The 14,729-nt window shown below is 40.0% G+C and overlaps 1 protein-coding gene across 1 annotated transcript in view; it reads left to right on the forward strand.

The window, feature by feature from the left end:
• LOC103026784 (thrombospondin type-1 domain-containing protein 7A) overlaps positions 1-14,729 on the forward strand; it is a 285,301-nt gene that overhangs the window by 157,550 nt on the left and 113,022 nt on the right. The window contains exon 7 of the mRNA XM_049467814.1: positions 716-919. Coding sequence (XP_049323771.1) covers positions 716-919 — 204 coding nt within the window. The remainder of the gene's footprint in view (positions 1-715; positions 920-14,729) is intronic.

Below are 14,729 nucleotides of genomic sequence, written 5' to 3' on the forward strand. Positions count from 1 at the left end.
GAAGCTTCTGGTTGAAGGTATTTTGGATCATTCTTCTTTATAAAACAATAAATCTCCAGTTCAATCAGGTTTGATTCAAGTTTCTGATCATGAACAGCTGCTTTAAATCACACCACAGATTTATAATAATATTCAGGTCTGAGGACTGAGATGATCTGAGATGATCATTCCAGAACATTGTACTTCTGTGTTCCTCTTCATAAATGATTTAGTAGATTTTAAACAGTGTTTAGAGTTTAGGGTCGTTGTCTTGTTGAAGTATCCAGCCCTGGCACAGCTTCAATTTCAACTTTCTCACTGATTCTTCGGCATTGTTCTCAAGAATCTGCTGAAATTGACTGGAACCCATGAGACCCTCAACTTTAACAAGATTCCCCAGAACCTGCACTGATCACACAGCCCAACAGCATGATGAACCACCACCAGATTCTACTGTGGAGAGCAGTAAAGTGTTTGTGTTGGAATGACGTGTTCTTTTTCCACCATGCAAAATAAATAACCTCCCACCTAATAACTCAATTTTAGCTTCATCAGTCCACATAATCATCAACAATAAAATAAATAAACACTTAAAATAGATCACTCTGTGTGTTTAATACATCTAAATAATATACGAGTTTCACATTTTCAACTAAGTTACTGAAATAAAGTACCTTGAGATGCACCTGTAGTTCTAGCTGGGTTTACTTATGTACTGTTCTTACATCCCATCCAGGATTCAAGTTTCGAAGGCGAAAGATCACAAACTACCCAACGGGTGGAGAGGGAGACTGCCCCCACCTGGTGGAGGCCATACCCTGCGAGGAGCCCAGCTGTTTCGACTGGCAGCTGGTGAAGTTAGACGAGTGCGTCCCCGACGAGGAGATGGACTGTGGCCCAGGAACTCAGGCCCCTCAGGCTCGCTGCGTCAACAGTGATGGTAAGACATGTAGTTTATTGAGATTTTAATTGATAGACCAACACAAAGTAGCTTAATAACTTAATTTTAAGTGAAATGAAAATGATACATGGTTTTCAAATTTTTATTCTAATAAAAAATGTTCAGAGTATTCAGCTCCCTTTACTCTTAAACCCTAAAATAAAATCCAGTGCAAGGCAAATGCCTTCAGAAATCACTTAATTAACACAATTAGTTAATAGAGTCCTACAGCTGTGTGTAATCGAGTCTCAGTATAAATATAAACAGCTGTTCTGTGAAGGTCTCAGTAGTTTGTTATTGAACACTACTGAACAAACAGCATCATAAATAGCAAGAAACTCAAAGCTGTGGAGATAAAGTTTAAAGCAGGGTTTCACTTGCGTTATCACGTCTTACACTGAAAAACAACGAGAAAGTAATCAGGAGAAAAAAAAGCGCCGAATATAAAAGGTTTCACCACTAGACTAGACTAAAATATTTTTCCTGTTGAACCTGACAGCAGATTACTGCAGCAAATAAAAAAAAAACTGGACCAGCTTCTCATAAATGTCCTCATAAATTACAGGTGCATCTTTTACAGTAATTCAGTTCAAAATGTGAAACTTTTATATTATATGCGTAAACGTATTACACACAGAGTGATCTACTTTAAGCGTTTATTTTTTTTCTTTTATTGTTAATGATAATGATGCCTTACAGCCAATGAAACCCAAAAATGTGTGTCTCAGAAAAGTAAAATATTATATAAGACCAATTTGTACCTTTGGCAGTGTTGCCAGTGTGCCAAGTCCTGCTGGAAAATGAAATCTACATCTAGATAAAAAAGGCATACAAAAAAACCCTAAACTAGCAGCTAGGTTACTGAACTTTAGCACTCCTGATGTTGTATCGGGTGTTTTAAGGGTTCTCCTAATTTTCAGGATGGAGGATTTCACCCCTTCCCCTTCCAACTCTGGTCCAAGGTGGAGGGTTACACTTGAAAACAAGGGGTAAGGGTAAGTGGTAGGACCAAGGGGTGAAATGGGATTGGGCCTTGGTCACGAACAAAGACCTGTGTTTTTCCTCTGTGCAAATAAACTTGCCTTGCCTTCATAGGACACACTGTAAGCCTGGATAAGTTGAATTTACTTAAAAATTTTGAGGAAACCGGTTGCCTTATAAAAGTTAAGTAATGGGTAATAAAAACGTAAATTAGCATAACTTAGAACATTAAGTTATTACAACTAAATAGGAAGCTGACTTAACTTTCTTTATTTTTGTTATAACTTTAAGGCAGCTGGTTTGCTCAAATGTTCTAAGTAATGGGGAATAAAGTTGATGCAACTTTTTAACTTTTTTATTTTTGTTATGTTGTAAAATCTGATAAGTTGAGTTTACTTATTTTTTTAAGGCAGCTGTTTTGCTCAAATGTTTTAAGTAATGGGGAATGAAAAAAACAAGTTATTACAACTAAAGGGGAAGTTGATTTATTTCTAAGGTAGTCCAGGGGGAATCACTACACACTGATGGTGAGTGTTAGTCAGAAACTGTTGGACACACCCAGTATGCAAATAGATTGTGACAGAAGCCAATGGAAAAGAAGCTGTTAATGACAAAAAAGATTAAACCTATAAGTTGGTTCAACTCAAAGATCTCAGTTTGAATAGTACAGTATATGTGCCCACAAATGTTCAACTAACTCAAAATAGTTGAATAGTGTTTAGAAATATACAATTTTATGTAAAACAGACTTAAATCATTTGACTTCAAACAGCGTATGGGTTTACAGTGCAGTTTTACTGAAATCCTGCACAACCACAAACAGCAGGTTTGGAGCCTAGGTCCTGGAACACACAGCTACAGTGTGTTTATAGCAGAAACCTGGCATCCCATATCTCCCACGCTGAGCCTGCTCCCTCCTGCAGATGTGATTTTACAGTCATGTCATGACAGCAGAACCGTTCATGTGACCTGCTAAAGCTCTTTCCATACGCAGCTTTCTCTCTCTGTCTCTCACTCTCTCTCTCTCTCGCACTCTCTCACACACAGTCTTTCAGTGCTCTACAACATGTCAGACACGTCTCAAAAAAAACTCCAGCTCTCTGTTTTAAACGCTGCTGAACTGCCAGGAACGCTCCTCTCCGGCTCTGAGAGGCTTTTGAACCAAACAGTACAGGCTTTTATATCACTGTTTCATCATAAAATAGGTCATACGTTTCAGAGCTGAATACAGAAACAGGCCCGGGTTATTAAAACCTGAGGGCAGCTGCCATCGACTATTATTTCAGTGCTAAACATTAAAGCTGTTTAAACCATTTCATTGAGATTCAGTTTCACTGGGAGAAAAAGTGTGGGCACCCCTGATAATTTTCATGATTTTTCTTTATAAATCATTGGTTGTTCAGATTAGCAATTTCAGTCAAATATATCATTAAGTTTATAGGATTTACAGAAAGTGTGCAATAATTCTTTAAACTAAATTAGGCAGGTGCATCAATTTGGGTCCCAATATTTAGTAGATCCTCCTTTTGCAGAAATAACAGCCTCTAAACTCTTCCTACAGCTTCCAATGAGAGTCTGGCTTCTGGTTGAATTTTGTTGTACTTTTTGGACTATTTTTCTTTACAATAAATCTCCAGTTCAGTCAGGTTTGATTCAGGTTTCTGATCATGAACAGCTGCTTTAAATCACACCACAGATTTATAATAATATTCAGGTCTGGGGTCTGAGATGATCATTCCAAAAGGTTGTACTTATTCCTCTGCATGAAAGCTTTAATGCTTTAGTAGATTTTGAGCAGCGTTTAGAGTTTAGGGTCATTGTCTTGTTGAAGTATCCAGCCCCGGCACAGCTTTAACTTCAACTTTCTCACTGATTCTTCAACATTCTTCTCAAGAATCTGCTGATATTGCTGGAATTACAGTTAACAGGATCAGTTGACGTGAAGATAAGGTCTGGAAGATAAATGTTTAATTATCTTCCATTAAGATTAAGATTGGTAGAAAGGCAAATCAGGACACCTGCTTAAATGCAAAAGACCTTTAGAAAGTTTCAGCAGAGTCATATAAATAAGCCTGATGCATTTAAAAAAATGATGTTTTTCGCACCATTAAGAGCACTGGATTATAAGGTGCACTGCCAGTAAACGACTATTTTCTGGTCTATTTTCATACATAAGGCACGCTAGATTATAAGGCACATTATGCAACACTAGTAAGGAACAGGGGTGTCACCATTTTTTCTTTCTAATTCACCTGTAAACCTAAGCTAAGTAAAGAAAACGGTTTATTTGGGTGAGTAAAGTGCTTCCGTTTATTTACAGTAAGCTTCGATTTCCAGATTTCCACTAATTCCTACACTGATAAAACCTGAGTGTTCCGGTAAGCCAGGGTGATATTAGCTAGCGCTTAGTTATATGAGCTTCTTTTAACACGTTAAACACACAGACTACAGTATGATTTATTCACCCCATTAAACAGCGAAAGTGCTAGCGCTTAGCGTGGTTAGCAGCTAATGCTGAAACTGCTCCAGCAGTGCTAGCCGGGCTTAGCAGCAGGCTACAGTCTGATATATGTGCCTCTGAATGCCAAAAGAGCTAGTGTTTAGCACGGTTAGCGGCTAATGTTAATAGTGCTCCAGCCTCTGTGCTGTAGAAACTAAACTGAAACTCCTGTATAACTCTGTACTTCAGCAGAGCGGCTTTACTGACTGGTAAAATTCATACACAAGCTTATAATACGAATTATAAGAAGCACTGTTTTGGGGGAAATTAAAAAAGATTTTAAGTGCACCTTATAGTGCGACAAATATGGAAATCCCATAATTTGTGTTGCACAATTTGTGCTTTAATTTTCAAGTGTTGATTTTATTTATTATATTTTGTCTTACTTATGTTGCTGTGAGAGTTTGATAGATCAGCAGGGCGATTACCACAGACAGATCATTTAGACATTTTTTTAGAGGCAAATTACAAAAGTTAAAAGAAGTCAAGCTGAGATTTTTGACAGGCAGTCAGGACAACCAGTATGCAATAACACGAATGTTGGCAATACTTTGCAAAGATAGAGGCCATTTAAAGAGATCTATACACAGTTCTGAACATAAATCGAGAGACCAATTCAGTTTCTGAATCAATTTCTCTGATTTTGCTAGTTATAGGTTTATGTTTGAGTAAAATGATCATTGTTGTTTTATTCTATAAACTACAGACAACATTTCTCCCAAATTCCACAAAAAATATTGTAATTTAGAGCATTTATTTGCAGAAAATGAGAAATGGCTGAAATAACAAAAAAGATGCAGAGCTTTCAGACTTCAAATAATGCAAAGAAAAAGTTTTAAGAGTTCAGAAATCAATATTTGGTGGAATAACCCTGTTTTTTAATCACAGTTTTTATGCATCTTGGAATCATGTTCTCCTCCACCGGTCTTACACACTGCTTTTGGATAACTTTATGCCTTTACTCCTGGTGCAAAAATTCATTACATTACATTACATTACATTACATTTGGCAGACGCTTTTGTCCAAAGCGACTTACAATATTGAAGTACAAAAATAATAGAAGTTAAAAATAAAACATCTATAGATAGGGCCTTAAGGAGGTCAGAGGGAAATAATGGGATAGAGGAGTAGAGAAGAGGAAGAAGGAGATGAGGTTAGAATTAGTTAGTTTGTTAGAGGTGTTAGGAGAGTAAGTGCTCTTTGTAGAGCTCTGTCTTCAGGAGTTTCTTAAAGATAGCGAGAGATTCTCCTGATCTGGTAGTGGAAGGTAGTTTGTTCCACCATTGGGGAACTCTGTATGAGAACAGTCTGGATTGCTTTGTGTGAGTGTTTGGCAAAGCGAGGCGACGTTCATTGGAGGAGCGCAGCGGCCGGGAGGTAGCGTAAGCCTTCAGGAGCGAGTGCAGGTAGGAAGGAGCCTGTTCTGTCATCACCTTGTAGGCGATTGTAAGAGTTTTGAATTTGATGCGAGCAGCAACCAGTAGCCAGTGGAGCTCAATGAGCAGCGGAGTGACATGTGCCCGTTTTGGTTGGTTGAAGACCAGACGTGCTGCTGCATTCTGAATCATCTGTAGTGGTTTTACTACACAGGCCGGGAGGCCAGTTAGCAGGGCATTGCAGTAGTCGAGGCGTGAGATTACCTCAGCTTGTACCAGGAGTTGGGTGGCCTGTTGCGTCAGAAACGGTCGAATTTTTCCGATGTTGTAAAGCGCAAAGCGGAAGGATCGAGCAACTGAGGCCACATGGTGCGTGAAGAGAAGCTGGTCATCAACCATGACACCCAGGTTCCTAGCAACCTTTGTCGGTGAGAGAGAGAGAGAGAGAGAGAGAGAGTCGATGGTTATGGCAAAGTTGTGTTGAATAGAAGGTTTTGCTGGTATGACCAGAAGTTCAGTCTTTGAGAGGTTTAGTTGGAGGTGATGTTCCTTCATCCATGCGGATATGTCTGAGAGACACTGTGATATTCGTGCAGAGATTGAGTGATCATCTGGTGAGAACGACAGGTATAGCTGAGTGTCGTCAGCAAAGCAGTGGTAGGACATGAGAGCGGATAACCCGACCTAAAGAGGTGGTGTATATTGAGAAGAGAAGAGGTCCCAGTACCGAACCCTGGGGAACCCCAGTGGGTAACGAGTGGGCTGGGGACAGCCGTCCTTGCCATGACACCCTGAACGAGCGCCCAGTGAGGTACAATCTGAACCATGACAGCGCATTGTCTGAGATCCCCATGTTCGAGAGTATAGTTAGGAGGAAGTCATGGTTGACTGTGTCGAAAGCAGCCGAGAGGTCCAGCAGAATGAGCACTGAGGACTGTCCTGCAGCTGTAGCAGTTTTTAACGCTTCTGTCACAGACAACAGAGCCGTCTCAGTAGAGTGCCCTTTCTTGAAACCAGATTGGTTCTGGTCCAGGAGGTCATTTTGGGTGAGGAAGCCAGAGACTTGATTGAGAGCTGCTCTTTCTAATGTTTTAGAAAGAAAAGGCAGTAGTGAGACCGGTCTGTAGTTATCAACCTGGGCGGGGTTGAAAGAAGGCTTTTTAAGCAGTGGTGTGACCTGTGCTTGTTTAAAAGCAGTCGGGAACACACCAGATGTTAAAGAGGCATTGATCGTGTGAGTGATAGCCGGAATGATTGCAGGTGCAATGGTTTGCAGAAGGTCTGAAGGAATCGGGTCAAGTGGACACGTAGTAGGACGGCTACGCGTTAGGAGAGCCAGTGTCTCGTTCTCAGTGAGAGGAGCGAACGAGGAGAAAGCGACGCCTTCGGTAGAGGGATACTGGGCAGCAGAGCATGATGTAGGACTGCTACATGTCGCATCAGTAAACTGTCTGCTGATAGCTGCCACTTTCCCAGTTAAGAATGAGGCAAGAGCTTCAGCCGTAAGGCAGGTAGCCTGAGGAGGAGGTGGAGGGTTGAGTAGTGTTTTGAATGTAGCAAATAGTTTCCGGGAGTCTGTGAGGGAGCTGATTTTTTTGTGATAGAATTCATATCCCCTAGAATGAGCATGGGGCAATCTTGCTCGGGGATAGAAGACAGTAGCATGTCAAGTTCATGCGTGAACTCGCCCATTTGTCCAGGAGGACGGTAGATGACAACGACAGTAAGTTTTGATGGAGTATTAACCAGTGTGGCATGATACTCGAACGAGTTGTATGAGTTTGCAGGTAATAGTGGAGTGTATTTTAAGCCATTTGCGAGCAATAGGCCAGTTCCACCTCCTCGTCCTGAGAGACGAGAAGTATGGGTAAAGGAATAATTATTTGAAAGTGCCGCCGGAGTAGCAGTGTTTTCAGGTTTAATCCAGGTTTCAGTCAGAGCCAGTAGTTGTAGTGAGAGATGATTTGCATAAGAGGCGATGAAATCTGCTTTATTAACCGCCGACTGGCAGTTCCACAGCCCAACAGAGAATGAGGTAGTAGTGGGCGTGGCTTGCTTAAGAGGACGCAGGTTAGTATGGTCCTGGCGCCTATGTGTGTTTTTACGCCTTCTGTGCGTACCGGAGATGACAGGAATGTGATGGGAGCACATTTTGTGAGGCAGTAGGACGGGCTGCCTTGTCAGTGGCCTTGCTCGGTGGACTCGCGCAGGGAGACTCGCAGGTCTTTACCGAGTTAGGTCTTTACCCGAGTTAGGTCTTTACCCGAGTTAGGTCTTCACACAACAGCTGACGCCTTCGGCTGACGCCTCGGCGAGTGTGAGTGACGACATAGGAGTCTGAATTTGCGCGCAGGTGCGGGCGATATAGGAATCAGCTCCACCAGACTGTCTTTTAAAGCGTGAGTAACGCCCCTGAGGTGTGTAGACAGAGAATGTGTGAATGAGGGGGTTTGCCACGCCCCGCTCAAGTGAGAATCGCTCAGCCTTGTCCGAAAAAGCGTGCTGAAAAGCGCGTTTGCTGTTGCTCTTACAGCGTAGCTGCAGTTAAAATGGAGTAAAAAGCGCAGTCTGGTGTAGCTTCAGTTCCTGTTTGCTCTCGTAGTGTGCCCGCTCTTCAAGCATCAATTTATCCATCTTCCTCTTGGTTTTTAATTTGGTAAAATCAAAGAAATTCATAATTTTTAGGTGGTCTGGTTTTTTTTTTCCAGAGCTGTGTACACACAGATACCAAGTGACATTGAGCTAGGAAACAGTTCCTGATTGGTTGATGACATGCATGAAAAATGAATGTGTAGTATACAGTGTTTATTGTACGAAGGTATGTGGATATAAATGTCCACATAAATATGCTACGTTTTATTAAGTAGTTTCAAAAATACTTTATATCTGCTGTATAAAATCATATTTCTGCTACCTTGGGGACAATTCACTAAACACACAGTACAGGCCAAATGTTTGGACACAACTTCTCTTTTTCAACGCTTTTTTTTTCTCTTTGTTTTCATGACTATTTACATTGTAGATTCTCACTGAAGCATCAAAACTATGAATGAACACATGAGGAGTTTTACGTACTTAATAAAAAAAAGGTGAAATAACTGAAAAAAAAAAATTATATTCTAGTTTCTTCAAAATAGCCACCCTTTGCTCTGATTACTGCTTTGCACACTCTCGGCATGATTCTCTCAATGAGCTTCAAGAGGTAGAGTCACCTGAAATGAAAAGTTTTCCAACAGTCTTGAAGGAAGGAGTTCCCAGAGGTGTTTATTAGCACTTTTGCTCCTTTGCCTTCTTCACTCTGTGCTCCTGCTCACCCCAAACCATCTGGATTGGGTTCAGGTCCGGTGACTGTGGTTGAGGTTCAGCTCATTTTTTGTTAAGTACATAAAACTCCACGTGTGTTCATTTATAGTTTTGATGCTTCAGTGAGAATCTACAATGTAAATAATCACGAAAATAAAGAAAACACATTGAATGCGAAGGTGTGTCCCAATGTTTGGCCTGTACTGTTTGCATAAATGTTGCAAAAATAACAGGAATTAGGTTTAATTTGGTATGATATAGCATTGCATTTGCCCTGTGGATTATTTTGTAATGAATCTGGTAGGCCTCCAGGCTCTGTGCCCGGCAGGTCGATCACTACAGACAGATGATTTGGACGTTTTTTCAATACTTACCTAAAGACCCCTTTAAAAAACAGCTCCAATCACTGTTCTGAGTGCAGTGCAGTACTGAAGGTATTGGCTGTGTGCTACAGATCCAGCAGACCGGTTGAGAAACGATGGAGCACTTCTGTAAATTGTATCAGTGTTCACTTGGCAGTGGACTGCTGATGAAAATTGATCTTTTTGTTGGGTTTTTTGGGGGGTGAGGTGTGTGTGGGGGCGGCTTCTGCTGCTCCATATCGCAGTCGGAGTGTGGAGCATGCTCACAAACGACCACGCGGCGTTTCAGCGATCGATGTGGATGTTGCATCACTGCCTGTCGTTGATAAGAAAAACCCTGCGATATTTATTCGCCTTTTTGGGCTCTCCCTGGAGGGATGGTTCTGGGTATTTTTTCTCATCATGCCTCGTATTATTTTCCATCCAGTTGGTTCCCTTTCAGAGGCTGGAAGTGGGGTTTTAGCTTACTTACTCCTCAGCCTGGGGTTTATATAGAGCCTAGAGAGAGGAGGGAGAAAAATCATTATTACTATTATTATTGTTGTTGTAGTTGTTGTTGTTGTTGTTGGTTTTCTGCACAGTAGAATAACTTCGAACAGAAAAAGTGTGGCAACAAAAGTGTTTTTTTTTATGTGATCAACTTTTTATTTTGCTCTCCAAACTTTAAAAAAAGGGATGGGGCGAAAAAAAATAAAGTAGGGTTATGGTGAGATGGAGCCAAACAACCCAACGATAAGCATTGAAATAAATAAGCATTGAGAAAATCAACATGATTTTGTTTTGAGTGTTATTCACACATTTGTTGTTGGGTTACATGGTAGATAAGGGTCTCCACCAATGAACAGCCATTGTATGAGAAACCCACTGCTTGTTTGGCAAGCCTGTTCTAAATCAGGTTGGTCCAATGGGACTATAGCCAGGCCTTGTTACTTATTTCATCCACAAGGTAACATTACTATATCTATACTAGAGTTTAAGATGTTTATAAATGGAAATTGGTGGGAAATTCATGGAAAGTTGTCAAATGGTTTTCTTGGTGCCTGTTCATGTTTATGATTAAAACCTCAAATCTGACAAACAGAATATCATGCAAAGAGTGAACAATGCAGGCATGGACTAGGCAGAGTTAAAAACAGTAATTATAAACTGGGTCAAAATCCGAACAGCAACAAAAACAAGAGCAAAAGCAGAGATTTGTGACTTTCTGTAGGCAATGACAGAAATGTTGGCGATACTTTGCAAAGATAGAGACAAACTAAAGATGGCAGGTGTGTGACATAAGTTCCTAAATGAGAAGGGTATCATGGGAAGTGTAGGTTTTGACGTCAACAAGGTTTTTACACTATAAGGCACACTTAAAATACTGTGCGCTTTTTTAGTCCTATGTGCCTTATGTATGAATTCTAACAGTCAGGCTGTAAGGAGCAGTAAAGCCACCCTGCTGAAGTACAGAGTTATACAGGAGTTTCAGTTTAGTTCTCCAGCACTGAGGCTGGAGCAGCATTAGCATTAGCCGCTAACCGCAGCGCTAGCTCTTTCGCCGTTCAGAGGTGAGTATATCAGACTGTAGCCTGCTGCTAACCCTGGCTAGCACTGCTGGAGCAGCATTAGCATTAATCGCTAACCACAGAATTAGGTATTTTTACTATTCAGAGGTGATTATATCAGACTGTAGTCTGCATTTACCATGTTAAAACAAGCTACATAGGACGAACCACTAGCTGATTGCACCCTGGCTTACCGCAACTCTCAGGGTTCTTCAGTGTAGCGCTGTATGGCGGCATTTGCTAGTTCTAAGTGCTAGCGCTTCTGCTAACCCCAGCTAGCGCTGCTACTAACAATATTGTGTATCTAAGCTTGCTGTAAATAAATAGAAGTGCTTTACTCACCCAAATAAACAGTTTTCAGGAGAGAAATCTGTGTAGATTAACATGTTTTTTTTTAAGAATTACAGTTTTGTTGACTTGCTGAATTAAAAAGGAAACATGGCTGCACCCCTGTCCCTTACTAGTGTCGCTTAAAATGCACCTTATAATCTGTTGCACCTAATGTATGAAAATAGTCGTTCAAAAAATAGACATTCATCGAGAGTTTGCCCTCGAAATCTGGTGCACCTTATATCTGGTCACAAATATTGCACAAATAACATTAAATAAGTTTAATTTCTCATCATTTGTAATTAATAAACCTATGACATTTGGCTCAAATTAGGCTATATAGTCTTCTAATCAATTCTTGAGTTGTTCAGTGGTTTATCAATGGTTTAATATACAGTAATAGTAAACCAGAGTATTATACAGTATATAAATCAAGTCAAGTCATTTTATTGTCAATACTGCACATGTTCAGGACGTACAGTGAATTGAAATTGTGTTACTCTCCTCCCCAAAGATCATCCACATGTCTTTTTTTCAGACAATCAAAAGATGCTGCCTCAAAGGATGAGTTTTGGGAAATCTGCTCTATGGAACTCTATAGGCTCAGATGGCACACTGTCTTTTTTTTTTCTTTTTTAACCACACACACACATTGAAAGGAAGAACACATGCATGCTGCACGAAGCCGCCTACTATAGATGTGTGAAGATGTCATGAATAATAAATAATGTGCCAGTGTAAAACTCACTGAAACCCACAGGAGATTCCAGCCTATATGTTTCCCAGTGTTTTTTCAGGCCTGATTAACAAGGTAATTCACAGCAGCACGTACAGATGTGGGAGGCGGTTCTGCATCAGTTCACCCTGGATTTTCCCTCGGTTCTTGGCTGGATGGAAATAGGATTTTACACAGTATTTTACCACAGCTAATATTTGTTTTCAGATGGTAATGTGAGAGTTTAATGGTGGAATAGCTGGCTTTCTCCTGGCCCTTCAGTGTGGGGGCGTTGGAACATGTCATGAGAATTACATAATCCAGTTTATAAAGTAATGAAGGCCCAGTTTTTCCTGGAGGCACTGCAAGAACCCTCTCTACCAAATCTGCCAAATCACCCTGGTTCTGGTTTGCTAGTGGTTGCTCTGTAATGGCAAGAATAGAGGATGCTGTAATATTGGACCATTTTGCAGTACTAAAAAAGCATGCACCCCTGATAATTGTCATGATTTTCCTTTATAAATCATTGGTTGTTTAGATCAGCAATTTCAGGTAAATATATCATATAGCAGATGAACACAGTGATATTAGAGAAGTGAAATGAAGTTTTTAGGATTTACAGAAAGTGTGCAATAATTCTTTAAACTAAATTAGGCAGGTACATTTTATTGATTTGAGTACCTTTATAAATAATTATTAAAACACAAAATTTGTTTGGTAAGCTCATTGACCATTGACCTACATACACAAGTGAATCCAATTATAAGAAAGGGTCAATGTGACCAATTGCAAGTTTTTTCTTTTCTTTGCATTTACTCTGAAGAGTGGCAACACGGGAGCCTCAAAACACTTAAACTCTCAAATGACCTGAAAACAAAGGTTTTTCAACAAGATATAAAAAGCTCAAAATCCCAGAGATTTCAGCTTCAGTTTCCACTGTGAGGAACAGAGTGAGGAAATGGAAGAACCAGAGACACAGTTCTAGTTAAGACCTGAAGTGACAGAACAAGAAAAATCTCAGATAAGCAGAGGAGAAGGATGGTGAGAACAGTCATAGTCAACCCACAGACCTCCAGAGCTCCAAACACCTACAGTACAACATCATCTTGCTGCAGATGGAGTCACTGTGCATCATTCAGCTATTCACTATTCAGCGCACTTTACATAAGGAGAGGCTGTATGGGAGAGAAATTAATGAAGAAGAAGCCTTTTCTGAGCACACAAAACAGAGTCGCATGAGGTATGCTAAAGCTAAAGCACATTAGAACAAGCCAGCTTCATTTTGGATTTTGGAATAAGGTTCTGTGGACTGAAGAAGCTAAAATTGAGTTATTTGGAGCTACAACCCAACACTTACTGCTCCCCACAGTAAAATGTGGTGGTGGTTCATCATGCTGTGGGGCTGTGTGATCAGTGCAGGTACTGGGACTCTTGTTAAAGTTGAGGGTCTCATGGATTCCAGTCAATATCAGCAGATTCTTGAGAACAATGTTGAAGAATCAGTGAGAAAGTTGAAGTTGAAGTGCCAGGCTGGATCCTTCAAAAAGACAACGACCCTAAACACTCTAAACACTAAACTCTGCTCAAAATCTACTAAATCATTCAGGAACACAAAAGTACAACTGACTCTCTGGAAGAAGCAGATAAACATGAACCTGTTGGCCCCATGACTAATGCCAGGAAGGCACGGGCTAGATGGCTATGAAGACTTTAGGGATGAGTTGGGGTGGTCGTTATGTAATCTTCTGCAATCATCTCAGCAATGCTCTAAAATCTTCATATAAGTCCTCCTTGGTCAGTAGAGACAAAAGCATGTTTTTAAAAACGTCTTTTTAACCCTTGTGTGGTGTTCATATTTTTGTTACTCGTTTACTTTGTTACTTGTATTTAATTCAGCAAAATTAAGCAATTTTACATTAAAATGCTTTACACATGCTTGCTTCACCTAAATTGCACGCAATATAAACAGCTTACATGGTTAATATTTGCCCTTTACCTTTCTTATGTTACATTTCTTTCAAAAAGTGCTACACATTTTTTATTAGTTTAATAAAATGTAAAAGAAAATGAATTAAACTCAAGAAATGAGTAGAAAATTTGTTTAGTTTCAAATTTACAAATGAAGCAATGTTTATTAGCCCTTGGCCAAACATACTGTATGTAATATAAATGTGTGGGGGGGGTGTACAGTGTGTGTTTATCGAAAATGTGTTTTGATATATGTTTTTCACAAAAAATGAGCCAATGCCAATGAGTTTGAGTTAGAAATAAAAATTATTTTAGTATCATTTGATGAAAAATGAAAACGGGTCCCACAGACCCGAACACCACACAAGGGTTAAATGTGAACCATTTCTGATTCACATACCAAGATCCCTTTTGAGCTTCAAATACAGCTCAGCTTGACCCACCACCTCCTGGCACCAAATGGCAAAGGTGTTAAAAGTATCTCCATTCATTACTCTGTAGGTAGAAGTATAGATACTAGTCTATAAAATACTTAAGTTAAGTATCAACTCAAGCTTTTTACTCTTTAAATAAAAGAGTAAAAGTACTATTTTGAAAACTGCTAAAAGTATAAAAGTAAAAGTAATGTAAGAAGAAAAAACACCATTAAGAACAAAAGCTTAGGCCGAACCACAAGGTCCTATACTACTTCTACTTAAGTAAGGTAATGAAGTATTTGCACTACTAT

The sequence above is a fragment of the Astyanax mexicanus genome, chromosome 1 (genome assembly GCF_023375975.1).
Source record: "Astyanax mexicanus isolate ESR-SI-001 chromosome 1, AstMex3_surface, whole genome shotgun sequence".
Classification (NCBI taxonomy): domain Eukaryota; kingdom Metazoa; phylum Chordata; class Actinopteri; order Characiformes; family Acestrorhamphidae; genus Astyanax; species Astyanax mexicanus.